We start from the raw sequence: 26,225 nt of genomic DNA on the forward strand, positions 1-26,225 counted from the left end.
TTTTTTTGGCACATTAGTAATGCTTTTAAACTTTGCACAAGTGCACAAGATTTCGGTATTAGTATATCCGAAGAACTTAGTGTTCATAAATTTTTTTTTCTTCTGCAGCTTGTGAAACGTCTGCAGGCTTGAAAATGTCCTTGTGTATGTGTGTGCTTCTTATGTTTTGTGTTGTTACCTGCTCTGCTGCCTTCTTCCAAGAGATGTGTGACCAACTAGCTCAACGTTCGACTCTATTATTGAAAATTAATGTTGCTGAAAACTGTGCAGATCTTTGCTAGCTCTCTGAATGTGTGCTACGATTGAAATCTTGAGTGAGGTCCGAACCGAAAGCAATATAGAGCTAGCCGAGTGCAAAAACAGATGCGGCACTGTCAGCTCATGCACAGGCTGTGCCAGCTGCTGGGGGAGACCGCTGAGGAGACCAGTGGTGATATGGGCAGCCACGTGGCAGAACCACATTCTGGCTTTTGCTTTTCTTGTGCGTGTGTTTGCTTTTGCACATGGAATTTAATTGAGGCACCTATATTGAAGATGAAGAAACAAGCTTTTCGCCGAGCCAAAGGTAGTGCCGCTTGGTCTTGGCACTACGAAGATGCCTGGGAACAAAAAATGCTCTTTTTTCTCTCCGACCATTTCAAGCGCTATCGCTGTTGATGAAACAACTTTCTTTTGAGTGCTTTGCTGTTAATTTTAGCCATGAAAGTTTTTAGGACAGCACAGAGAATGAGTCGTGTAAATGCACACTTTGATTTGTAGACATCTTGTACCATTTTTTGCAATATCAAAGTCCCTTCATCTCGCCTTATTAGTGGTTGAATTGTTAAAAAAAAAAAAAAAAAAAAAACTCCAGGTGTTCAGATGTTTTCATTAATGATTTTGAATACACTATACAGTACAGATAACAGACCTCTTTAATATTACTAATTGCAAAACCTATCATAGGGTCCATGTGTTAAAAACGACAGTCCAAGCTGCAATAACTGCTATTACTAAAGTAAGCTGTGATGAAGTTGCAGTTTGAAATTGTAGATAAATGCACAACAATATGGCAAAAACAAGTTGAAGAGGCACATTATCAAAAATTGATAAACATAACAACATAACAGATAAATTAAAGGCTAAAACAATAATTTTTAATAAGACGACGGTGACTATAGTCAGTAGTATTTGTTGAATACTATTCGTAGGCATCCAGAAACTGCCTACTATGCTGGTCAACTTCTGAAGCAGAGTTTTCGCATTGGTATGACCAGAGAGCTTTCCTTAGTATGTTGAATATTTGTTAAAGTATGGTCGGTGCTGGAACTGGTGGAATGTAGTTCGTCATCCGAAAATGGGCTATTATCCTCTAAAGATCAGCTGTCATCCGGTTCAGACTCGGTGTATAGAGCAAAATCTTAGTCAGATGAAGCAATGCTGTCAGTATCGAGAGAGGAGACTTCCAGGCTTCTTAGCAGCTCAAAGGAAACTCTGTAAACCTGAAGAGCAGTAATACCTCATGAGCATTCGTAATAAACAAACAATGGACAGCGCCAGTAAAGGCAGTAATCAGCGTTCGGAAGCACTGTAAATGTGGAGAGCAATAATACCTCATGAATTTTGGCAGTAAACGAACTAGGGAAATCACAAAGATAGAAATCAAGGTTTGCAGACATTTGCAGACTTTTGCAAAAGAATGCAAATAAAGATAGAAATCAGCTTTCGCCCATCTTCATTGCGATCACAAGTAGAAACCAAAATTACAAATGCGCTTCACCATAAACCACTGAAAATCATTTTTTTTTTTTTTGACGCCTTTTCATAAGCGACTTTTGTAACCCTTCCTGCAAGCCCTAGAAGGCAGCAGTATCTCCCGGTGAGCATGTATCTTCATTACGGGGGTGAAATTTCAAATGGTACATGCTATAACGTCGTGTTGTATCGCGAGAAGGACACTCGCTATGTATTTTCATGGCCTATTGTGTTCGTCATGTCTGTCTGTGCATGCGCCGGCAGCTCACGCAGGTATAAGGCAGCGCGCATTCTCCATGTAGGTTGGTTGTTGGTTTGAGGCTGCGAGCATGCACCTCGTAATAAAGCTTCCTGTTCCTTGGCCTGGCGTCTGGATATAACAGTACATCAGCACTGTTCCCATATATCTAAAACCTTAACCCTTTTACACATCAAGCGTGATGAAGACTGAAAAATTGAATTCCTCTCCTGCAGGAACGTTACATGGCCAGTCTCATGCCTCTTCAGAGGAACATCTCTCCATACAAGGTACAGAACACCCAACCCAACTCTTACAGTGTGCAAAAAAAATTCTTGAGTTGTATGTTATCCATAATTGGTAAAGTGCCCTTTACCTACATGGTTTAAGTCATGTCTTGAAGCCAGTGGTTGCCCTGCAGGTTCTTTTTGTGATGTGCAATATCCGCAGTCTCGTCTGCTTTGATTCTTCAGGGCACGCCTTCATTGAAACCATTCAATCAAGATGACTTCCTCCGAAGCCTGGACACGGCTGGTCCCCAGTTGACAACAGGCATCAGGGGTGACTGGGCAGCACTCTACAGGCAAGAGTCTCGTGCACTTTTATCTTAATGCGGCAGTGCTAAAGGCACCGTTCACCGAAAATCCGGCATTGGCGGCCGGCATAGGCAGCCATCTGCCGGTGTCAGCAGCCGTCCGCTGGCGTTGGCACCGTGAGCGAAATATCATGAGCATGGCCCTGGCAGGCGGTAGTTGGCAGCTGACATGGCCAAGCACTAACTGGACACAGGGCTTCCTGACATTACGTTTGGCAGGAGCTGCCAATTTGGGCCTCTCCTTTCACATGGGAGGGTGATAGAATCAGCCTATTAGGACTCTTGCATTCGTGTTATCCTTAGTCCACTCAGGTACGTTCATACGGCTCAGTTAAAGCGGGGCTTTATATGTGAGCTGGTAGCCAACGCTATCGCGTCATACGCTTATAGGCGGAGCTTAAGTGTGCCTCATAATTTTTTTGAATCTAGGATTCTATGTACAACAAACTTGGCCTTCACACTAAATGTTGAACATACCGTCGAAGAATTGCACTTTGCCTGTTTGGGCTGTTGGAAAAACTTCCTGCGTGTACTACTCTGATAATCTGTGCCATCCATTAAATATTCAGTGTAATCTTCTGGCTCTTGCATAGCATTAGTGTTATTGATAAGTAGGGGTGTGCTGCAAATATTTGAAATTTTCAAATAGCAAATTAGATATCCTTTTATTTAGTTCATACAACAAATCAAATAGTTGTGTGTTCAAAATAAAACGAATTGAATATATTCTCACGTTTTCAGTTAATTGGCTCAAAGTTCAAATTAGGCATGCCGTGGGTACTTTGCAAATACTGCAACAGAAACGGAGCCCGCTTCAACGCCACACACAATGCTGTCATGGTCGTTCTATTTGTGTGGGTGTGTTAAGTAATGCTTATACATGGTCTTCAATATGGGTGACATGCAGGCATCGGTAAAGTTTAGCAAACCCTCCCTTGATGCCTGGTCACTGAGGCCATTGCACATACTTAGCTGTCATGCCTCTCGCCTACTGAGGTGTTGTGCCAGTGAAATGGTTATCATTATCAGTAGCAAAGGGTAATCCTCTTACGAGTGACCTGACGTTCACTGAGTGAAATACTGAAATTATGCTGCATACTCCCTAGAGGGGAGAGGAAGTAATTTAATGAAAAGAAGGTGTACAGATCGGCCGGCAGTAAGATGATCTTGGCCTCCTATTCCACACTGGGGAAGGGGATAAAGGAAAGTAAAAAAAAAAAAATAAATTGTAGGGTGCAAATTAAGGGTGATGCTGTCATAGTATGATGAATTGCTTTAGGTGATCAGAGTTATAGAGTAGACCAGGCACGCATTGGGTGTCACCCGTTTCATGTAGTCAGTGTATAGCACGTGTAGCATGTTACTCACGTAATGGCTGTGTGTAAGGGGTGATGGCGCCAGAATTTTTAAAAATTTTCTGACTTCAATGCAGTCCTGAATACATCTGCCTTTTATGCCACATGCATTTAAATGGCAAATTAGCGCAGGTGCGGCAAAATTTTTTAATACTTAATGCAGTGAAAGTATGGATGATATAGGCTCCATGCACCACTCAATGTGCCACTTCTTAGTCCCAAGTAGGATAGCGCTTATTGGAAATGCAACAGATTTTAAATGTGTAAGCAAAAGCATGTTTATAATTTCACTATGCAGCTATGATGTCCGTGAAGAAAAGCAGAGTAAACCCTAGAACGGATTGCACAAGTATAGAATGTCACTTTGAAGGCGAAGTATTTTAAAACACCGCAATATGTGCACATGGGAGTCGACCTGCGTATTGGTGCCAGACAGGAGCTCCACCCATGTTTTTTTTTTTTTTTTTTTCATGTTTTCGTGCAGGCAACCATTTGTTTACCATTGGCATGTGCTTTTAAGAAGACTGACGTATACAACATCAGTTTGAAGTTGCCCTTTTAAAATGGCCCAGGAAGTGCATATTGAGAAGCCAGACGTCAGGCACTTGTTTCTCCGGACTGTTTGGAGTCTTACATGCTGCGACATGCGCTACACTGTTTGAATAGAATGGTTGGTGCTACATTAGCTGAATAGTATGGTTCTGAAAATAGACAGCCTATAATACTCTACATGAAAAGCAGTTCTCAAATGTGACAAGCGAACGAAAACTAACAGTATATTGTTGGAGACGATACTCTGGCCGCTACTGGTCTCCACAAGCGAACTTCCTATGTTCCTAAACACACAGGGTTTAGTCCAGTCAGTGGCCTGAAAGAAGTTTTTTTTCTTGAATTCGTCTCAACCCAGCTACAAAATTTTGCTACTTTGAAAGTGTGGTAAAATTTGCTTCGTTATACTGGAGCTAAAACTACATGGTATTCTATTGGCATGAAGTTGTGAAAACCAAAATACTTTCCTACATTGAGGATTTTGTTGCATTTGAAGTTCATTCCATCTAGGTTTAAATTTACTAATATTGTCCATGGGGTAGTGGCAATGCCTTGTCAGGTGTTGCAAATGCACCTGTAGTGGCTCCTGTTGAAAATAAATACAAATTGGGCAGGTGTGGGTCTTATAAACTGTGCCCCATATTGAAGCCTTGTGGGCTCCCACTGGGAGGAAATAAGTGTTGAGCCGTTTAACAGCTTAAGTTGTAGCGCACTAGTTCCCTCGCTAGCAGTTCAGTGTTGCATATGATTTATAGCTTGTAGAAGGTTCATCGCTAAAAGGTTCATATTCAGTTCGATGCTATCTACATTATTCATATTTGCTTTGGTAGTGAAGCTGCACTGTTTGTATTCTATTTGGTTTTGAAACAGCACTATTCGCACACCTCTAGTTATGAGTGTTGGACAGAGAGATCACTACATGAAAGAGTAGCTCTACAGTGTCCAACATGTGAAGTTTCGTTTGGTTTAGTTTATGGGGTTTAACGTCCCAAAGCGACTCAGGCTATGAGAGACGCCGTAGTGGAGGGCTACAGAGTAATTTCGACCACCTGGGGATCTTTAACGTGCACTGACATCGCACAGCACATAGACGCCTTGCTTTTCGCCTCTACCGAAAAGCGACCGCCGAGGCTGGGATTCGATCCCGCACCCTTGGGGACAGTAGTCTAGTGCCCTAACCACTGCGCCACCCCGGCGGGGCAACGTGAAGCGGCATCATGCAGTTACCATTACAGCAAATTCTCAGTTGTACGAATGTTGGTTAAATGAATATTTCAGAATAACAATCTCAAAAAATCCCTGGCAGCTACTTTCTGTGCGAAAATGTTTCAGTGAACTGAATTTTGGAATAGCAGATATTTCAGTTGAATGACCTTGATCAGTGGATGGAGGCTTATTTTTGCAATCAGTTCAACAAAATTTTGTGCTCTGCAGTGCTGGCGCAGTAACGCCAGCTACGGTTAGGAATTGCAGGCACAAATTGAGCCTTTCCGTCCAGTACGATAAAAGTGGGCAAGGAGAACAGTGCGGTGAGGCGATCGACCCTGGGGTGTGGATCTGTCACCAGCTGGACGTCGGCAGTAACACTTCGTTTGATGTGATGTGCAGATAGTAAGCTTGCTGGCTGTGCTGAACAACCAGACCTGGAAATCATGTCCAGTATTCGTCTTGAAGAGTGCGATGAAGAAGAGGCAATGGCAGAGTCAGGTTTAAATCCTGTAACTTTAGCTGATGAGGCTGTAGGATGGTTAGAAGGCTGCGAGATTTTGTCTCAGGAGCAAGCCGTGCCAGAGGAAGTGCATAAAAACATTCTGTGGACAGCATTTTTACTTATGCTTTGAGAGTATAAGTGAAAATAATATACAAAAAGGCAGCATTTTGTATATGTACTGATGTCTGTAACTACATAAATTTCATTTCACATTTTTGATTCAATGGTCCTATGCTATTTCATATTCTAGTAGATATTCTGTCTACTGAACTTTCAATTAAAGGAATTGTTTTCTCTGACCCCTTGAAATTCACTCAGACTAGTTTATGGCATTAACCACTGATGATTGATAGCTAAAATTAGACTTTACAAGGTTGTTGTTGAAAAGGAACATACAGCTGATTTCTACATGGAAGTGGTCAGAGAACATTCAGACTACAGATCAGAGAGGGTTGCACTGGTTGTAGAATCCTGTCCAGCACTCCAGTTTAGTTTTAGGATGAAGCTTATCTATGTGCAAGCTCACACTGCATACTCGGCAGCCATTTTTAGAGTTTCTCAATGAAATAGCAGGCATAGAGTCATAGACTTGATTCTGAATTTTATTTCCACGGCACTCTTGACATGCTAATGGGCAACAGGTCTTGAGGTCTCAGGCACATTTTAATGTTACCGCGCAGGAGGTTTTTCAAGAGTAGCAACTTCATTGGCTGGTACCAGGGACGGCGGAAAGAAGCTTCTCAGAAACTGCAAGCTTTGCACGCCGAAGCCATTTCAGATGCTGTGAGTGATTCGACACATTTTTATTGCTCTTGTGAACCTTGGTGGTGCTTAGTCTGTTAAGCCGTGGCCATATGGATGCTGGCTGTTTAGGACTGCTTACTGTAAGAAGTAGCATTGTACAGAATAGGTGCTTAATACAACCTGTGGCGTCGCCTTGGTTTTTCAAACGTAGTTCTGTTTGCCAGACCTTGTAAATGTTTTGCTGATTGTAACTGCTTAAAATCCCCAACTCATGTTAGTAGAAATGTAAATTGCTGTAAGGTGTCATTTTATTTGTAAGTGAAACATTTTTGCTCCATAAGATGGTATTGTGCCAGTGTCACTAAATCCAATGTTCCGTTAGGTGGTCTGAGGCTAGCCAGGCTCACCATACTAGGGTGTGGGCTGAATAGCAATGGGGCAGGAAAAAGAGGGAAATGCAGGGGAGAGCCAGAGACAATAGATGGAAGATATTAAGATGGTTCATTGACTGCCTGCAAAATTCCATTTCTGACACAGATGGGGGTACAGACGCGACACAGGCAAAAATGTAAGCTATTAAGGGGTAGCATTTTTCTTATTATATAGTAAGAACAGCAGAAAAAGCCTGCTACACCAAACATGATAGGATTTTACATTTTGGAGGATAGTTGGCATTTTCATTCACCTGAAAACGGCTGTAAGGCTACAAAAGCAAGCCAATCCATCCTGGCCTGAGGCTCAAACCCAGGACCACTGCCATACACGGGCAGTAGATCTGCCTAACCAGGTTGCTCAGCTGCACAGCTTTCCTGTACATCCATAAAGTTGTGCTTAGGTGAATGCTGACCACAAGTATTCATTTTTAAATGTACACCACCTTGATGTGATTGCCCTAAGCACATTGGGCTAAAGTTTTGGTGCTCAATAAAAAGCTTGATTTTTATTTTTAGGTTAACGTTGAGGGCTATGCTGTGCATAGTGGGGTCTTTCCGTTCGTTCCTTGCTCCAGTTTCCTAGCAAGTACCACCTTGTTACAACAAACTGTTCAGAACATGCCTGTCAGTGGGTACCATTCCAGGGGTGTTGTCAAAAGCTGTTGTAACTGACTTGACTCATCTGCAAAGTGGATGTGATTGCCCTAAGCATATTGGGCTAAAGTTTTTGTGCTCTGACCCATGCAATAAAAAGCTTGATTTTTATTTTTAGGTTAGCGTTGAGGGCTATGCTGTGCATAGTGGGGTCTTTCCGTTTGTTCCTTGCTCCAGTTTTCTAGCAAGTACCGCCTTGTTACAACAAGCTGTTCAGAACATGCCAGTCAATGGGTACCATTCCAGGGGTGTTGTCAAAAGCTGTTGTAACTGACTTGACTCATCTGCAAGGTGGACATGGAATTGTATGCTGGGTCCAAATATTCCTAAAGTGGGTGCATGGGTTTCCCCTAGCGCAGATACGGAATGTTTCACAATTTTCCGCACAGGATTTGCTGCTTTGGACGAGGGATAAGGAGGAGGTCGAAGTTGTTGACCTGGTCCTCAGGCTAAAGGATAAACTGGTAAGGGCATTATTTGCGTGTGTGGTGGCATGCTACAACAATTTCTTCTCGCTGGGCAATTACTGTGTGATTGAATGGTGAATCGGATTATAGCACATGTGAACATTAACTCTGCTGGCACCATTAGAACAAATTTTGCATGTTAACATCCTTGTACAGGAAGCGTCATTAGTGCCAGACAGAGCAGATTGAAAAATCCTGCTACATGCCATTACAAAACAGAGTTTCTGCTCACTTCTGTACCACAAGGTAACTGACAAACCTTGGCAAGAGTGAAACTGAAATCTGCGTATTTAAATGTTGACTGCACGCTCCTTTTAGGACTGGATCATAGAGAGTAAAGGCATGGAAATATTTAAAATTTCGAATAGTTTGCGAAGAGACTGCTTTTCGATTTCAGTTGCATTGTACGTTTCGATTAGAAGTCTTGAACAAATATCCGAAAATCACAGGCATTCGTGCTGCCCAAAATTAGCGGTAAAATATTGTGGCGTTTCTAAACAGCACTCACTGGCATGACATGCACGATCGCCAGCATATTGCATTTCGTTGGCAGGCGTTTTAAGCTGCTGTAGCCATTTTGTGTTCCTGGATTGATAAGACGAATTTGGATGGAGTTGCTTCACCAGCGCTGCTTTCCTAGCATTACGAAGGAATGTGAAAGGGATGGCACCATTTATCGTTCATGAGCTTTCTCGTTTCACCACCTATGTGCCACTTTCTACACGACCAGAATAATTAATGAGAAGGAATACTACCCGAAGACTTTAGTGTCAAGGATATGATTCTTGAACTTTGTGTAATTTTTTTCCATATATGTTTATTTGTCACCCTGAAGGCTGTCAAAATGCTGCAAAAATGAAAATTTGATGTAAGGTCAATGAATTTGTCTTACTGCAATCACAGTGAAAGTCACAGTGAAATTGCAGTGGAACTTTCAGCACTAATAGCTAAAATATTGCTACAACCCCGGTTTCTATGTGGTTCAAAGGAAAAAAATATTTGCTTTGAAACAATTTTTTGTGCTACAAAAGCAAGAACATGTGCTGCAAGACATTTTTCTTACTAAAAACCTGGAATTTCTGCTATGAATCGCATTTTCTTCTTTTACAAAAGCTGCTAAAGAGGCATGCTAGCTCCACCACTGATGAAAATGCATTGCAATGACAAAAGTGCTAAAGTAATAAAAGAAATGCCTGAAAAAAAGTAAGGTATGCTGGGGACCCTGGCACAAAGTTGTCTTCTGCTTCATTCTCATTTTGTGCATTGAATGAAATAGTGTTCCTACACTGCTAGAGACTGCCATAACACATTACCAGCTACACTCATTACCAAATGCACTCTTTCTGAATGAGTGTCGTAGCAGAAGGGAATTTATGCAGTGTTGAGAATTTTTTTTGTAGAAAATTTTGAAGCCTTCTCCCAATCTTTTTTTCTATTTTGGTGTTAACGAAAGCGACTCGGGCTATAAGGGAGGCCTAGTGGAGTGTTCTAGCTAATTTCATCCACTTGGAGCTCTTTAACATGCACAGACATCGCACAGTACATTTTGCCTGTAACGAAATGCAGCCGTCATGTCTGATACCAAACCTGGGTTTCCCAGCAGTTAGTCAAGCGCTTTAACCACCGAGCCACCGTCGCATTCTTTTTTTATTATTATTCTAGTAACTAAACATTTCACCAGTGCAGTTTCTGACTTCATTGTCCAATCAGGTATCGCTGTGTAAACCGTGAGGCGTATCAAAACATTGGCTGCACTGAGCGAAAGGAAAACTACCCGTGACACGCTTAGCAAAAGCAATATTGGTAACTGTCTAGTGGCCTTCCTAAACATCTGTGCTGCTGCAGTCATTTCTGAAAGTGGGCTTCTAATCTTGGAGTAGAGCTTCAGAAACCCACGCTATTAAGGAGAAGCTTACTGGTGCAAGAGTATAGGAGAAAGAGCTGTTTGCTTTGCCTTGTTTGCGCGTCTTACGAAGATGCCAAGTTTACTGCAACAGCACCAATTTGTCTGGAATTATATGCGAAAATCGGTTGCAATGGTTGCATGCTTTAGAGCCATACTTTGTACAGCTGTTGCATTTTACTGCAGTTATAGCTCTGAAACCATTGAAAATGTTTCATTTGGACATTTTCAAATGCGTTATTTGTAGCTTCCTGCAATTTGGCTAATTTCCGCTATAAATTACCAGTGGGGTGTCTGGATGACCGTAGTTGATGACTTTGTCGCTGTGTGATTTCTGTCGTGTTGCATTTTTTCTTGCAAAGTCAGAGAGCTAGAGGAATCCGAACTTGCCTTGGAGTGCAGAGATATCCCGAGATGGAGGGGGGGGGAGGGGGGGGGTAAACTCCTCCAGCGACAGCCAAAGCACATTGTGCAATGTTAGAATGCATATATGTTTTGGCAACTGGTGAAAACGTGGTGCATAAAAGTGACATTGCTTGGCCTTTTTAACAAACACTGTGGGCTAATGAAAAGAAATAAATAATGAATGTCCCTGCCTGTGTCGCTAAGTGTAGCGGGCTATGCATGCAGAGACATGCTTTGGTTCCTGGCCAACGGTACACCTGAAGGCCATTTGTCACGATGAAACCATTTTAATGTGTCCTTCATGGCAAGATAGTTACAAGGTAATTATCTTCAGCTGTGCGTGCGAGTTGTAGGAATGGATAGGCTACTGTCATTGGGCCATCCTGAAACACGTTCCTCTGGCCTGCTTCTTTGCTCTGCGAGAGGGTAGCCATATGATCAGTAGCCCGTTACTAGAGCAGGTGGTTCACCATGCTTTGCCAGACACCAAGACCTCAAGAGACTGGAAGAAAGGCCTAGGAACCTCATTGAGATTATCTGTCAGTGGCCCATTGTATCGAGAACCAAAAAAGTGCATATCACGGGCGCAGGTGACATGGTATTTGTTGCGTTGTTTAGGTGATTTCACATGAATGACTGCCTTGAAAGTTATATGCAAGTCAAATAACTTGCACTGTTGAGCGAAAGGTGTGTAGTAGTATTCTTTGTAGAAAGCTTTCATAATTGTGCTGAATGCTACAGATAACTTATTCATACAGCCTGCCACATGCTTACTGGGGACATTTAGGAATGAGAATTTACCAATCTATTATTGTAAAAAAAGAAACAGAGTTGACGATAACGCCTTCACACCACTCATTCCGTGCTCTGCTTTTAAGAGCTGCTTGCTTTTCACTGTCAGTGCTGCTAAGATGTAGCACCATCGTCTGTCTTACCCCCCTATCACACTTTTATACTGTTTTTTTTTTTTCCCTTTGCAGCTGGTTCTGGCAGCTTGCATCAGTGCCGCTGTTTTGTATTTATTTATTGTGGGGGCTAACCAGTAGTCCAAAAGGATGATTCTCCCATTCGCATTTGTGTGCGTGCATGTGGTGGTGGTGGTGGTAAAAACTTTAATTTCCAACAAATACAGGGTAGGCGTCAACTTACCCGCCTACACGACAGCCTGGAGCCCTTGGACCCGGGCAGCGTGTTCGGCCAGTCGGATTATACCTAGCCGAGTCTCAGGGTGTGAGCTCAACAGTAGAGTCTCCCAAAATTCTTCCATTTTTGTCTGTTCATTTATATTTTTTATTTCTGCACACGTCCATATCATATGTACCAGATCCGCCTTATCCTGACATAGTTTGCACCTATCTGAGAATTGCTCCGGGTACCATTGACTTAAAGTAGCTGGGTTCGGAAGAGTCCTCGTTTGTAAGCGCCTCCAAATGCTTTCTTGGATCTTATTTAGTCTCCTATCTGTCGGTGGGTATTCTAACCTGTTTAGTCGATAGTGCTCTGTAATCTCTTATCTCTTTGTAGCTGACTAGTTTGTCCGTGCTAAGAGTGTACTAAGGATCAGAGCCTACTCGGAAGGTGAGACCGCAGGCAAGCGATGAGCTCCCTCATTTCCCTGAACCTGGGAGTGGGCTGGTGCCCATATTAGCCGAATTATTCTATCATCCTGACATGTTCTCAGTATCCTTTTTGCCTGTGGAGAGACCCTTCCCTTGAGAAAGTTGCATATTGCTGTTTTGGAATCACTTATAATTGTAGTAGCCATTGTCCCTGCTATTGCCAGTGCAATCGCTGCCTCTTCAGCCGTGTGGGCTAAACTCGTCCTAACGGAGCCGCTTATTCTTAGATTTTGTTCATCTGACACTATTGCCACCATAACATGCCTTTCCTCATACTCGGCGGCGTCGACATAGACCACGTCCTGTCTTCCTTGGTGTATCTTCTGCAGCGTTTCTGCCCTTCTCTTCCTTCTTTCCTGGTGATGCTTTGGATGCATGTTTTGTGGCAGCGGGAGGATTTTGAGTCGCTTCCCGACTTCCATCGGGACATCCGTATTCTGGTCCTCTTGGCTTTTGTATCGAATACCTAGTTTTAGCAGTATGCTTCTTCCTGTCCGGGTCAAGCGGTGCCAGTTTTAGTGTCCCAACACCCCTCTCAAAGAAAACCAGTTTTTTTTTTTATACCACCCTCCTGATCAGGCTTTACCTGCTCATTTGGCACGATATGCACCACTGCTTTGAAGGCGAGTAAATAAGATACATGAAACATGCCTTAGTGCAAGCACTGCAGACAGCTGTTTTTCCAAGACACTCTCCATTTTTTAAATGACACGTCGCTCCTCAAGCCAATAATTAAAAAATAGCTAATCCCTTTACTGATTAGCCCTGCCATGGTAGTGCAGTGGTTACGACGCTTGACTACTGTGCCCAAAGATACGGGATCGAACCCCAGACGCAGCGGCTGCTTTTCGATGGAGGTGAAAAGCAAGGTGCCCATATGCTGTGCGATGTTAGTGCACGTTAAAGGCCTACTGTCTACCCTCCGGTCGAAAATATTTTCTTCCCCAGTGACTGTGAGGCTTCGCCCCCAGAAGGCAAGGCCGCAAAATTTTTTTGAAAGGAGTAATTAAAAATTAAAAAGCACTGCAGAATCTGCATTGGAGTAATGCGAAAGTACGGATGCTGCTGTTGGTTGCTTAATTGACTTCTTGTTTACCCATTTTAGTCCTTGGTACTTTCAAATTGCACGCCGATCCCTTCCTATGCCCATTTTCAGCTCTACTTTCGGTTGCGTGACGTCACATCCATTATGGCAACCCTTTTCCTTTTTCCGCTTTCACTCCCACCTTCCCTCCCTTCTGTTATGGTGCAGTTCAGGTGTCCACAGAACAAGTGTGACAGATACTGCGCCTTTCCTTTCCTGTGAACCAGTTATTCTAATTAATTACATAATTAATTTATTGGCCTAATTATTTTTTCGGACACAACATTATGTCACCCTCTGTCAATTGACGCCACTCGGACACGGTTTTGCAGACAGAAATCTTTGAACATAGCGAATTAATGCTTTCGCATTAAAACGCAGTTACAGTCACCACAATCAACCAATTTTGCATTTCCCTTTCAGAGGTTTTTCACTCTCCTGCCCGGTCGTTTAGCATCCGCAAGCCAAATTCCCCTTCCTCCTCCGCGTTTGGCGGCAGGCGGAAGGGGAGAGAAAATGAGAGGTCGGGTCGGAGTGAAAGCGAGGGAACGAAACGGATGAAGGAAAAGCGTGCAGTGAGCGGCGGACACAATTAGTGGTGTACGCCCATCCTCCTTCGGTCAGAGAGCAATGGATGTCGTTGCGAGACCGACATCAAACTCGCGGCTCAATGGGCAAGCGTAGAGAATGGGGAAGCTGGTTTCCAGAAGGGGAAGACGAGAGAGCTTTGATTTGTATTTTTGCTGCTTTTCGGTACGCGTATCACTGTAGTATTTTGCACAGACTATCCCGGTACCTGATCGAAACACTGGGCTCCTTCGCCTAAAAGGTCCTTCCCTTCGAATTCGAGGCGCATAGATTTGTTGCGCTCGTCGGGACCGTGAGCAATCTTTCCGCTTTTCCGAACTGCACAGAATAGTGCAAACTGAACATAGTACATGACAAAGAAATGATGAAAAGAAGCGATTATTTTCCTGAAGCCAGCAGAGATGCCGATCCTACTGCGCACTCACTTCGATCATTCTGTTTAATGTCTAGCCGCTGCGTCGCTACTTCGCAACCCAATTTCAACGCTATGTTACGCATCACGCAATAAATTTTTTGTTGCATAATTTAATGTGTTTCAAGAATTGTGTGCGCAAAAAGCGCAGAACTTGCGTTTAAACTTTACAACAGAACCAACAGCAGTCGTGGTCCCGCGGCCGGCCCTGTGAAATCCGCCTAAGGTTTTAGAAAATCCGCCGAAAGTTTTACCTGTTACTGCACAACATGGCATGATTCAAACTATCTGCAGTTTACTCTCAGCAAGCTGGACAGTCAGTTAAGCGGTAAACGCTCCTACTACCTTCGCGACTTTCAAGGCCCGTTCACACTTGCGACTAGCAGCGGTCGCGCGACCGTTTTGGTCGAAAAGCGACAGTCGCAAATGGTCGCATCGGTCGAAAAGCGACTGCCGCGGGCCGATCGGGCACTGCTCGAATTTCTAGTCGCGCGACTACTAGTCGCAAACCATTTCACCAATCAGCGAGGTCCCGGAGTACTCGATCGAGCACCTTCTCAATGCAATTAAAGAATACCTCCACCTTTTCAACAAACGGCATCCGGAATTTAAAGGGAGGGAGAAGGATATGGCCTGGGAGGAGATTGGAAAGATATTCGGACTATCCGGTAAGTACTATGAACTTTTGAGAAATGGGTTTTTCACGCAGGCGCAACATTTTATATTGACACCGTCTATTCGTCGTCGGCGTTCTCGCCTGAAAAAGCTGAAGTGTCTGGCAAGCGGCTGCTACCGACGTTCGCTGTCATCGCCCTGCAGCTTTCCTACTCCCAACTCGTTTTTCGAGAAGGCGACAGTCGCAATGTGAACATAGCTCCTCTCCTCTGGTCGCAAGTGTGAATATACCTTCACACTGCAAGACACCGTATTATGTAGAACCATATCTCAACCTCTGAAAGTGCCGGTTAGGTTTAACTTTAGTGGTGCAGTGGTTAGCGCAGCTGGCTATCAAACAGGAGGTCGTGAGTTCGATCCCAAGGGTAGAGTTTTTTATTTTCCTTTTTTTTTTTTCCAGCTTTTAATATACACTGTCCCTTATTCGCCGTGGAACGCTTCTGTTTTTCGATCACTGACGTCGTTCTGATCCGGCAACCAGAGCCGTAAAATACTGGGCAATATTCAGTCTCGGCCTATAATCACGACTGTTGAGGCGCATGTTTTGGTATGGTCGAATATATGAAATAGAATTAAAATTAAGCGTTCCTTAAGTAGTTACGAGAATAAACCATGAAAAATAAGATAGGGAGTAGCTACAGAAAGGAGAATTTCGCATGGTAGAAAAAAATAAAAGGATTAAGAAAATGAACGTATAATGACACGAGAAGAGAGTGAGAATGAGAGGGCCTGGTCGGTGGGAAGGTTTCCCACGTTGTCTGGCTAGTGTGACATAGGAGTTGGGCGACCGTCGGCCGACAGCCGTCTTGCGAGCGCCGCGCCCCCGACACCGACTGTCGGCCGACTGTTTCCGTCGGCGCAGTGTGACATAGACGCAGACATCAGGAAGACGCGCTGTTGGCAGACCAAATCGGCGTCATGTCGTGCTAGTGTGACAGGCCCTTAAGCGACCATCGGTTATCCTCTCTTCGCCCTACATATCCTGCCCATGCCCATTTCTTCTTTTTAATTTCCACTAGAATGTCGGTAACTTGAGTTATTTCTCTGACCCACTCTGCACGCTTCCTATCTCTTAATGTTACCCCAACCATTTTTCGTTCCATAGCCCTCTGGGTTGTCAACTTAAGTAGAACTCTTGGTTAGCCTCCACGTTTCAGCCCCATAGGTGAGTACAGGTAAGATGCAACTGTTGTATACTTTCCTCTTGAGCGATACCGGTAAGCTGCTAGTCATAATCTGCGAGTGCTTGTCAAATGCGCTCCATCCCAATCTTATTCTTCTTGTTATTTTCTTTTCATAGTCCGGATCTGTGGTTACTACCTGTCCTAAGTAGACATATTCGCCTACTACTTCCAGTACTTCGCTACCTAATGTAAACTGCTGTTCCTTCCCGAGGCTGTTGAACATTACCTTAGTCTTCTGCATATTGATTTTCAAGCCTACCTTTCTACTTTTCCTGTCTAGGTCATCAATCGTTATTTGCAGTTGATCCCCCGAGTTGCTTAGCAAGGCAATGTCATCAGCAAATCGCAGATTACTGAGATATTCTCCATCTACCCTTATCCCTAACTGCTCCCATTCCAAGTCTCTGAATACTTCCTCTAAGCAAGCTGTGAATAGTACTGGGGAGATTGTGTCTCCTTGCCTAACACCTTTCTTTATGGGAATTTGTTACTTTCTTTATGCAGAACTATGGTTGCTGTGCAGCCACTATATATATCTTCCAGCACTTTCACGTACGGCTCGTCTACCCCCTGATTTCGCAATGCTTGCATCACTGCTGAGGTTTCAACCGTGTCAAATGCTTTTTCGTAATCAATGAACGCTATGTATAAGGGCTGGTTATATTCCGAGCATTTTTCTATCACCTGATTGATGGTATGGATATGATCGATAGTAGTGTACCGTTTCCGAAAACCTGCTTGATCCTTTGCTTGATTGCAGTCTAAGGTTGTCCTGATTCTATTAGCGATCACCTTAGTAAATACCTTATACGTAACAGACAGTAGGCTGATTGGTCTAACTTTTAAGGTCCTTAGAGTCCCCTTTCTTATGAATAAGGATAATGTTTGCATTCTTCCATGGTTCCGGTACCGTTGACGACACCAGGAACTGCGTATACAGGGTGGCCAGTTTTTCTAGCACGATATCCCCCCCGTCCTTCTGTAGTTATCTGATCCTCTCCAGCCGATTTCCCCCTTTCATAGCTTCTAATGCTTTCTTGACCTCGTCCTTAGTCACTGGTGGAACGTCTGACTGTTTTTCCCTGCCGCTAACCTCGTTACGGTCTTGACAACCTATGTGTCCATTTTATACTGGCACTACATTCTGCAACATCAAAATGTCCCTTCTGCTCTCATAGCTCCTTTGCTAGTGCTGGAACGGTTTAGAGTATAGTCCTTTTTAATATGAGCTGTTACGGTACTTGCCCATTGTCGATGAAAAAGTGATAAACCTATCATGGCCAGCAGATAAGTTATGTAACTTTGCGAGGGGTGTTGCTCTTATTCTTTTTTTATATAACCACTGAAGTTGTTAAGTTTCCGATACCAGCATCATGGGTCATGGTGTTAAAATATTGAAGTTGTCAAGTGTCTTCAGACGTGAAATTGCAGAGCCAAATTAAAGGTATTATGGAGGGACAAGTGATCAGTCAGTCTCACAATTAACCTATCCCTATAAAATAGTGTAGACCCTGTTAGGCATAGGCTGGTTGACAAAATTGTAGGAGGTATTCACTTGACTTTTTCCGCTAGGGGCTCTAGTGGCCGGCGCGGCATTCGCCATATGCGTGGTCGTGTGTGCGGGCTCCGCACCCAGCCACAGCGTTATAGCAGTGTTCAACTAGTGATACGTGGGGTGCGCCTTTCTCGTCTTGGCGGAATTTCTGCGTATGCCAGCGAAAACCATTCGTGCGAGTGGATACACTTGTGGACTTCGTGGAACAAGACAAACGACGGTCTTGATAAAATGTTTGACTTTGTGAAAACATCGGCTCGTACGACCGTGGTAACTTCGTCGAGATGTGCGGCGTACTACATGACTACTGCTTCACGTTCAGTTCCCCGACATCGGTGCCTGCCTTGTGAAGTGCGGGCTAAAGTTTTGCGACAGGTGAAAAAATTTCTGCTCTTTACTAGGCGGTCAAGGCTAACCATTGCTCTCTTTCCCAGAAGCAGGAGTCTCCTAATTTCATGTCTCCTTCCGAGGTAATCTTGGATCCCAAGAACAGAAAATCTGTCACAGCTTCTACTTCTTGTCCATTGATGCTCCAGGACTTGATAGGGCAAGACGCCATGATCTTGTCTTTTTAATGTTCAGTTTAAGCCCAAACTTCTCACTCTCTTCTTGTACACGCATCAGAAGTCTCTTGAGTTCCACTTCACTTTCTGCTATTAAAGTGGTATCATCCACATATCCAAGGTTGTTGATACGTTTTCCAGCAATCTTCACTCCAGCTGAAGACTCGTCCAGACCGGCCTTCCTCATGATGCACCTCTGCATATAGGTTAAATAGGCAGGGCGACAGTATGCAGCCTTGCCTCACTCCTTTCTCAATCGGAAACCAATCAGTAAGACCATGCCCAGTTCTGACTGTGGCCTCTTGCCCTTCATACAGGTTCCTGAGGAGACAGATGAGGTGAATTGGAACTCCCATCTCTTGGAGAGCTTGCCACAATCTGCTGTGATCTACGCAGTCAAACGCTTTCGCATAATCAATAAAGCAGAAGTAGATGGGTTTCTGGAACTCTCTTGCTTTTTCCATGATCCAGCGAAGGTTGGCAACTTGGCCTCTAGTTCCTCTGCCCTTGCGAAACCCAGCTTGCACGTCCGGAAGCTCCCGATCCACATACTGCTGCAGCCTACCTTGGAGGATTTTCAACATCACCTTGCTAGCATGCGAAATATCGCAATCGTGCGGTAGTTGGAACAATCTTTGGCACTGCCTTACTTTTGGAATGGGGATATAAACTGACCTCCTCCAATCCTGTGGCCACTGCAGGGTTGTCCAAATCTTCTGACATAATGTATGCAGAATGTTAACAGCGTCATGGTTGAGGTTTTGAAGCAACTCAGCTGGAATGCCATCAATTCCGCTAGCTTTGTTCTTAGCAAGGCTGGCTAAGGCCCATTCAACTTCACTCTTCAGGATGCCCGGCTCGAGATGTGTAATCACAACCGTCGTATGTTGGGTTTGCACATTCGGGTCCTTCTTGTACAGTTCTTCTGTGTATTCCTGCCACCTCTGCTTTATCTCCGAGGCTTCAGTGAGGTCCTTGCCTCGTTTGTCCTTTATCACGCCCAGCTTAGCACAGAAGCTTCCTTTGATATCTTTGATTGTCTTATACAGAGCTCTTGTGTTCCTTAATTGGCTGTTGTCCTCAACTGCTTGGCACTGTATGTTCAGGAAGGCATTCTTATCTCTCCTTGCTATTTTCTGAAAATCCGCATTGAGAACCTTGTATCTTTCTCTTTCCCCCATAACTTTTGCCATCCTCCTTTCCTCAGCTATTTGCAAAGCCTCTTCAGATAACCAGTTTGCTTTCTTGCATTTCTTTTGCTTTGGAACTACCTTAGTAGCAACTTCTTGTATTATATCACGAACATCAGTCCACATCTCTTCGGGCTCTCTGTCTTCTAGATCTAATTCTTGAAATCGATTCCTCACTTCCACAGCATATTCTAATGGAATTTGATCCAGATCATACCTGAAAGGCCTTCTAATTTTCTGCGTTTTCCTCAATCGAAGCTTAATTTTGGCAACAAGAAGCTGATGATCAATGCCACAATCGGCCCCAGGCCTTGTTTTTACTGCTTGTATAATGCTTCTCCATCTCTGCCGGCAAAGAATATAATCGATCTGATTCCTGTACAGACCGTCCGGAAGTCCATGTGTACAGGCGCCTCTTGTGCTGTTGAAAATGAGTATTCGCTATGGTCAGGTTGTTTTCTCGACAAAACTCTACTTGCCTCTGCCCAGCTTCATTTGGCTCGCCAAGACCGAACTTTCCTATAATTCCGGATATTTCTTCACTCCCGACCTTAGCATTCCAGTCTCCTATGAGAAAAACGACGTCTGATGATGGGGTGCGGTCTAAAAGGCATTGTAGGTCCGCATAAAATCTCTCAACGTCAGCTTCTTCAGCAGTAGTGGTCGGTGTGTAGACTTGGACAACTGTTATGTTGAAAGGGTGACCTTGGATCAAGTGAAATCATTCGGTCGTTTTTGGGGTTGTACCCTAGCACTGCTTTGCCCATTCTTCTGTTTACTATGAGAGCGACTCCATTCCTTCTCTTGGATTCGTGCCCACAATAAAAGACATAATGGTCGCCGGAGTTAAAATTCTCCCATTCCGGTCCACTTGAGCTCGCTGATACCCAAGATATCAATGTTCAATCTGTCCATTTCTCGCTTGACGACATCCAGTTTACCTTGCGTCATAGATCTTACATTCCATGTTGCTATGTGATATATCTCCTTGCAACATCAGACTTTCCGGTCGCTTCCCGACACATCCACAACTGATCATCCTTTTGGCTTTAGCCCAGCCGCTTCATTCGTCCTGGAGCTACCAGGAACCGCCCTTTGTTCATCCCCAGTAACATGTGGGACGCCTTCCAACCTGGGTGGCTCATCTTCCGGCGCCATATCATTAATGGTATTGTGACTGGCCATAGGGTTTTCTTGGCAGGAAATACTGGAGTGGGTTGCCATTACCTTCTCCAGTGAATCACATTTTGTCAGATCTCTCTGCCGTGACCTGTCTATCTTGGGTGGCCCTACACAGCAGAGCTCACGACTTCATCGAGTTTCGCAAGCCCCTCCGCCACGACAAGGCAGTGATCCATGAAGGGGAGAGCTACGTTGCCGACACTAAATTTGCAAAACATGCTCTCTGGGTGTGTCGTTATGCTGTGAGCGCATGGCGGTATTTGTTTTTTTTTTTTTTTTTTTTTTTTTTTGCTCGGTTACCCAAATTAAGCAACTGCATTGATTCGCTTTAGTGCAAGCTTCCATCGGCAGTTTACTGACTACCGCCACTACTAGACGTTCTGCGGCCATGCCAGCTTTAGAACTGGGGCAATTAAAGCACTCACTGTCTCTGTCTCCTCAAGATGAGTTCTGCCTCAGTGGCAGCTAACAACGGATTTGATGAGCTGCAAGTCTTGTTGCGCGCAATGGGCAGCCGGCCACTTTTGCTGTCGAGCTGTTGCACAGGTGAATGCCTAGTTGTAACACACCGAACAGGCTGTGTTGTCCCGGAGAACGAAAATACCACTGCAGGTTCCATGTGCATAAAGGGCTCCACAAAGAGAAGTGGATGTGGAAATATTTAGAAACTTGATAAAATTTTATGGATCACTTCCAATATACGGCAGGCACCTAACAGCAAACCTGATACTGCGCGAGCAGACGAGGCGGGACGATGCTCATGCCATCTGGTAGTATGGCCTCAGTGAATACCTCCTATTCTCCAACTGGCGTAATAAAAGGACTGAAACATAGGAGCTGTGCAGAAGTAGCAAGACAGTGCCCTGTGCCACAAGGGAAAACTTCCCAGGCATGCAGATTATAAGCAATGAATACCCATTCACTTTCACAACCAGGACCTAAGCAGTGTAGAATCTGCTAGAAGTTGTCGAAAAACTATTAAGTCACAGCACACACGTTTCATTGCATCAACTTCACCTAGTTTGCTCTGCCTAACCCACAAGCACAGGCAGATTAACCTTAGTGCAATTTGGAGCGTTGCGAAGAGATTGGTATAAAAAGTACCGAAAAACATCAGCACTAAGCCTTCTACAAGTAGTGCAAAATGTTTGATGCAAGAGGCAGCCTGGTGATGGCAAGAGAGAAAAAGGAAAGCAAGAACATTATTTTTACTAGGACCAAGGTTCCTCTTTTCTGAAGTGATGTGCACTGACAAAGCACTGCTTTGATTTAAAAGCTAAGACATTGCACCATCACATACTACATTGTATGACTTTTTTTTTTGCACTCTGTTCTTACCTTTTTATATTTGAACAAACCTGTAAATGCACATCTTCTTTCACAGGTGTCTGGCGAGAAGGGCAGTTTGCCAGTAACACCACAAACCATGGCCAAGTTACGAAGACATGTACAAGCCATCGTCTCTGGGCTTCCCGAAGACTTGCAACAGGTGCTTGCATCAAGCCGGTGACATCACCCTTGTATAAAAAGAATAACACAGCCACTGAGTTGCATACTGTGCCCCAGCCGGTGGACCTACTTACGTGTCTCACGAGCTTCACAGAATACACCGTTGTCATGTGCACCGCTAACATGGGCTCACCACATGCTGAGGCCCGGAACTGTCGATGAAGAGGTGAATTAACTACACTAGTGCAACCAAACATAGCCACAACAGAAGCGGTGGTGAACGATGCACCTGGACGGCATCTTCAACGGTGGCAGGGCAGTGGGCCAAGTGCACTGACCTCACACCACAGACAACAGGGGACACACACGTTCACCACAGAGGGGAGCGTTTATTTTATATACTCAGCAGAGAAAGTGAGGTGAGGTGACCGGAGGGGAAAGGGGAAAGGAGACAGAGAAAGCTATTTATCTGGGTTCGGGGCCACCACCACGACAATGTGGTCCTCGTCCAAGCCTTGGATGTTGGGGCAGGCTCTGTTCAACACCCTGAGGGCAAATTCGCATGGGGGAAAAGCATATACGATGCCCCCTGGAACAGATATGACTCCAGCCGCCTGCTTTTGCTTAAGGTAAGTGATCAGGTTCTGGAGCACGGGTTGGCTGGCTTCTTGGCTTTCGGTTTCTTGGCCCAGAGCCACCAGGATGGAACATACACCTTGCGACAGCCGCCGCTCGACCTCCGTCAGCTTAGTGGCATCTAGTCGCAGTCGCTGCGTGATCCGAAGAGTCTGTTCAACCAGCATGCCTTCAGCAGGCTCCTTGGCGCAAAGAACCATGCGGGCAGGAAAAGCATTGCTCTTGAGTACCAGCAATCCCTGCCAAACCGTGCACCCGCGTCCCAACTCTTGCAGGCTCGTCGCACCCCGGGCTGTCCCGTTTTCGCGTTTTACGGACGCCGAACTCGAGGGACTCGGAGGGCTGCGTGGCCGCCAGCCAGGTCCCCCGGGTGCTGGAGGCATGGACACATATGATGCTTCCCAGCGCCTGTCGTCGTACCTACCTGCCCAGCTTGGGTCTGCAAACTCTGCCGGCGGGCGGAACGGTTCGGAGGTGCCTGGGTATGCTGGGTACATACTCGCAGGGTCAGGGTGGGCAAAGTCAACCCGCAACCTCTTGTCGGGTCCTCCAAGTGGGGAACCGCGCATTTGCTGACACGCTGCCTGCGCAGCGTCAATGCTGTCATACTGAATGTAAGCGTGCGAATCACCTTTGACGAATTCGATCTTGCGGATGACGCCGAACCGGTCAAACTCTCGCTCGAGCATCGACATGGAGGTCCAGGAGCCCAGGCCGCCCACCCAGATGCGCGTAGACGGCGTGGCCTTGCCATAGCCAATCTTGCACTGGAACTTGCCGATGTACTGGCCCGACATCTCGACCTTTGCGCGGTGCGCCATATCCAGGTTGACAAACTTGATGAAGGCGTATGCGTTGCCCTGGCCCGGTGGCGGGCGTTTGATGTCGATGTCCTCAACGACACCATAGCGCGTGAAGATGCGCCGCAAGTCCGTCTCGGTGATGGGCACCTCGAGATTGCCCACAAAGAGCGTTCGTGTCGCCTTGTCGTCGTCCTCCGGTGGTACATGGTGCAGGTAGTTTGGGAACTTCTCTTTCTTGGTCTCGTCGCGGCGGAAGCGCGGCGGGAAGGGCCGCTCGATGGGCCGCATGTCCATGGCGGGTGGCGGCGGTGGCGGTGGGGGCGGCGGTGGAGGCGGCGGCGGCTGCAGCCGGTGGTGTTCGAGCCGCATGCGCCGCGGCACAGGCGACGATGGCGGGTGGTGGTGGTGGTGATGGTAGTCTGGCGGCGGACTCTGGCTGCGTTGGCGAACCCGCATCACGGGCTCCAGCTGGATGGCCTTGTCGTAGACCACGGCCCGCTGCTTGGTGTGGCGCGCCTCCTTGGCGTCCTCGTACGACTGGAAATAGATGTAAGCCACGCGCTCCCCGCCCTCGTGGCACACCTTGACCGAGACGTCGCCGTAGCGTCGGAACAAGTCCTGCAGCGTCTCGCGCATCACCGGGTCGTTGACCTTGTGACTCAGGTTAGTGGCACAGAGCACCTTGTAGCCGCTGTACGGCGGGCTCCGATCCACCTTGAGCCGGTAGTCGTCGAACGAGGGGATCCGGTCCGCTGAGGCGTCGCGGCCCCGGCGCCGATGCTCAGGCGGAGACTTGTTGGATCCGCGCCGATCTCGCCGATCGGGCGTCCCCCGAGGGCTGTCGTCGTAGCGAGCCATGGACCGCTTGCTGCTTCTGCCCGGCGAGTCCCTGTCTTGTTTTTTCATCCCTCACGCACACACACCACGGCCGCAGCGATCACTTCACCCCCGAGTCTCAGCAGGAGCGGCAAGACACTGCACAAAATCAACACACAACAAAACACCGCCATCTTGGTTGACCGACTCAATAGGGCAAGCACTGCGGCCCACATCACCAAAACTCCAAAGACCCGGCGGCACCGACCGGGTACACCGGGCCCTAGGACACGAAGCACTGTTAGTAGTACTGCGGCACATTCCAAGTAACGTGCACATGCCGGGAGGAAGACGTGGCCTTAGGGGCCGCCGACGACTCGTAGGCCTAGCAGTACAGTTGATATGCGGGGCGACGACCACTGCATTGAAACGGAACTGCACGATCGTGGGACAGGCTGTGCGGTGCGCAGTACGTTCACCAATTACGGCATGTGAGTAACACATCGCGAGCGATTAAAGGTGCCAGTGCGTCATCCCCGGCTCAAGCACTTCAGCCGCGCGCACACAATGCCGGACACGGCCTCAATTTTTTCCCAAGGGCGAGGCACAATTCCCAAGCATAACACACGCGCGCACACACAAAACCATTCTTAACGAGAACAAGCAGCAGTGATCACTGAACGCACGGTGTACAAAAATGTAAAATGCATCTCACTAGACAAAGTAGAAACAAACAGCACGATACACACTACCACTGAGCTTCCCGGTCGTTCAGTCGGCGTGCTGCCGTCGATCCGTCCCGCTGTTGCGCTGCTCGGAGAGCAGTCTAGACGCACACGTGGGTGCAGAGCCTTCGATTTTTGGCCCGGGTGTTCTTGACTCCGCGAAAGCTCGGAACTCGAGGCGATCTAACCAGCTAAATAGCAAAGGTTAGTCTTAGAAGCGCCAAAACCTGCAAGAGAAACGTTGCGGCAACGGTGGAGGTCAGAATGGCGGCCGAGCAGCGAGCGACTGGCAAGCTCCCTCGATAATATTTCCCTGACGCTGAGCCAAATTTTCCCTAGGTTCTGATGAAAGTGCAGATTGCAGGGCGGACGGCAGCAGAAAGCACAGATTATGTGACTGGGATTCAACAGACATTCACAGCAGCTAATTTCGTGAACCTTTTCGTACACAAAACGTAACACCGGTCACATACAGTAGTACCAGGCACGAGGCCTGCAATGAAGAACCACAAAGCAAACCAAGCGATTGCGCTTGAGCAGAGGAGGCGCTGCGTTGGCTTGCGCAAGCCGAGCGATGGCGGCCAAGCCTTGGCTCTATTATAGTGCCTAGAATATACTGGCTAGTGTGCCGAGGGCGCGCGCTGGCGTGTCCGCCGCGGTGATGCCTTCCCGCCGCCACCGCGGGGCGGCGCTACCAATAGCTAAGGTGCTATCGCTCCGCGTTCGCGGCCTCGGCAGCATAGGCGGCATATAGGTCCGGATAGCGTGCTGCGCTTTTCACTGCGAAACCTGTCTCTTGACGGTTTAAGCGCACTTTGTGTCTAAAAACAGTCTTGGTGGAAGACATTCATACCGTCTTAGTACTGTGCGGAGAGAATCATACGCTCAAATAGCGCTCGAGGAAGCGTTTAACAAATACTGTCTGGTCCATGTCTGCTATATATCTGTTTTATTT

General features: G+C 46.1%; 2 protein-coding genes across 3 annotated transcripts in view; one reads left to right on the forward strand and one right to left on the reverse strand.

The window, feature by feature from the left end:
- The window catches only part of LOC146207297 (protein DENND6B), a 50,807-nt gene extending 28,422 nt beyond the window's left edge, over positions 1-22,385 (forward strand). The window contains exons 12-16 of the mRNA XM_084583663.1: positions 2,209-2,262; positions 2,446-2,555; positions 6,863-6,965; positions 8,404-8,478; positions 22,226-22,385. Coding sequence (XP_084439789.1) covers positions 2,209-2,262; positions 2,446-2,555; positions 6,863-6,965; positions 8,404-8,478; positions 22,226-22,351 — 468 coding nt within the window. The 3' untranslated portion in view covers positions 22,352-22,385. The remainder of the gene's footprint in view (positions 1-2,208; positions 2,263-2,445; positions 2,556-6,862; positions 6,966-8,403; positions 8,479-22,225) is intronic.
- A 274-nt stretch (positions 22,386-22,659) lies between these two features.
- On the reverse strand, positions 22,660-25,858 carry nito (RNA-binding protein spenito). 2 transcript variants are annotated; one of them, XM_084583578.1, is made up of 2 exons: positions 25,298-25,858; positions 22,660-24,704 (listed from the first exon to the last, which is right to left on the reverse strand). In XM_084583578.1, exon 2 carries the CDS (start codon positions 24,633-24,635, stop codon positions 22,752-22,754), a length of 1,884 nt encoding a protein of 627 aa, XP_084439704.1. In that variant the 5' UTR covers positions 24,636-24,704; positions 25,298-25,858; the 3' UTR covers positions 22,660-22,751. The 2 variants fall into 2 exon arrangements, with proteins under 2 accessions (XP_084439704.1, XP_084439650.1); XM_084583524.1 differs by having other exon boundaries at positions 25,295-25,858.
- Between the last annotated feature and the right edge of the window lie 367 nt (positions 25,859-26,225).

Source organism: Amblyomma maculatum, chromosome 1 (genome assembly GCF_055883805.1).
Source record: "Amblyomma maculatum isolate TAMU_Amacu chromosome 1, ASM5588380v1, whole genome shotgun sequence".
In the NCBI taxonomy this organism is placed as follows: domain Eukaryota; kingdom Metazoa; phylum Arthropoda; class Arachnida; order Ixodida; family Ixodidae; genus Amblyomma; species Amblyomma maculatum.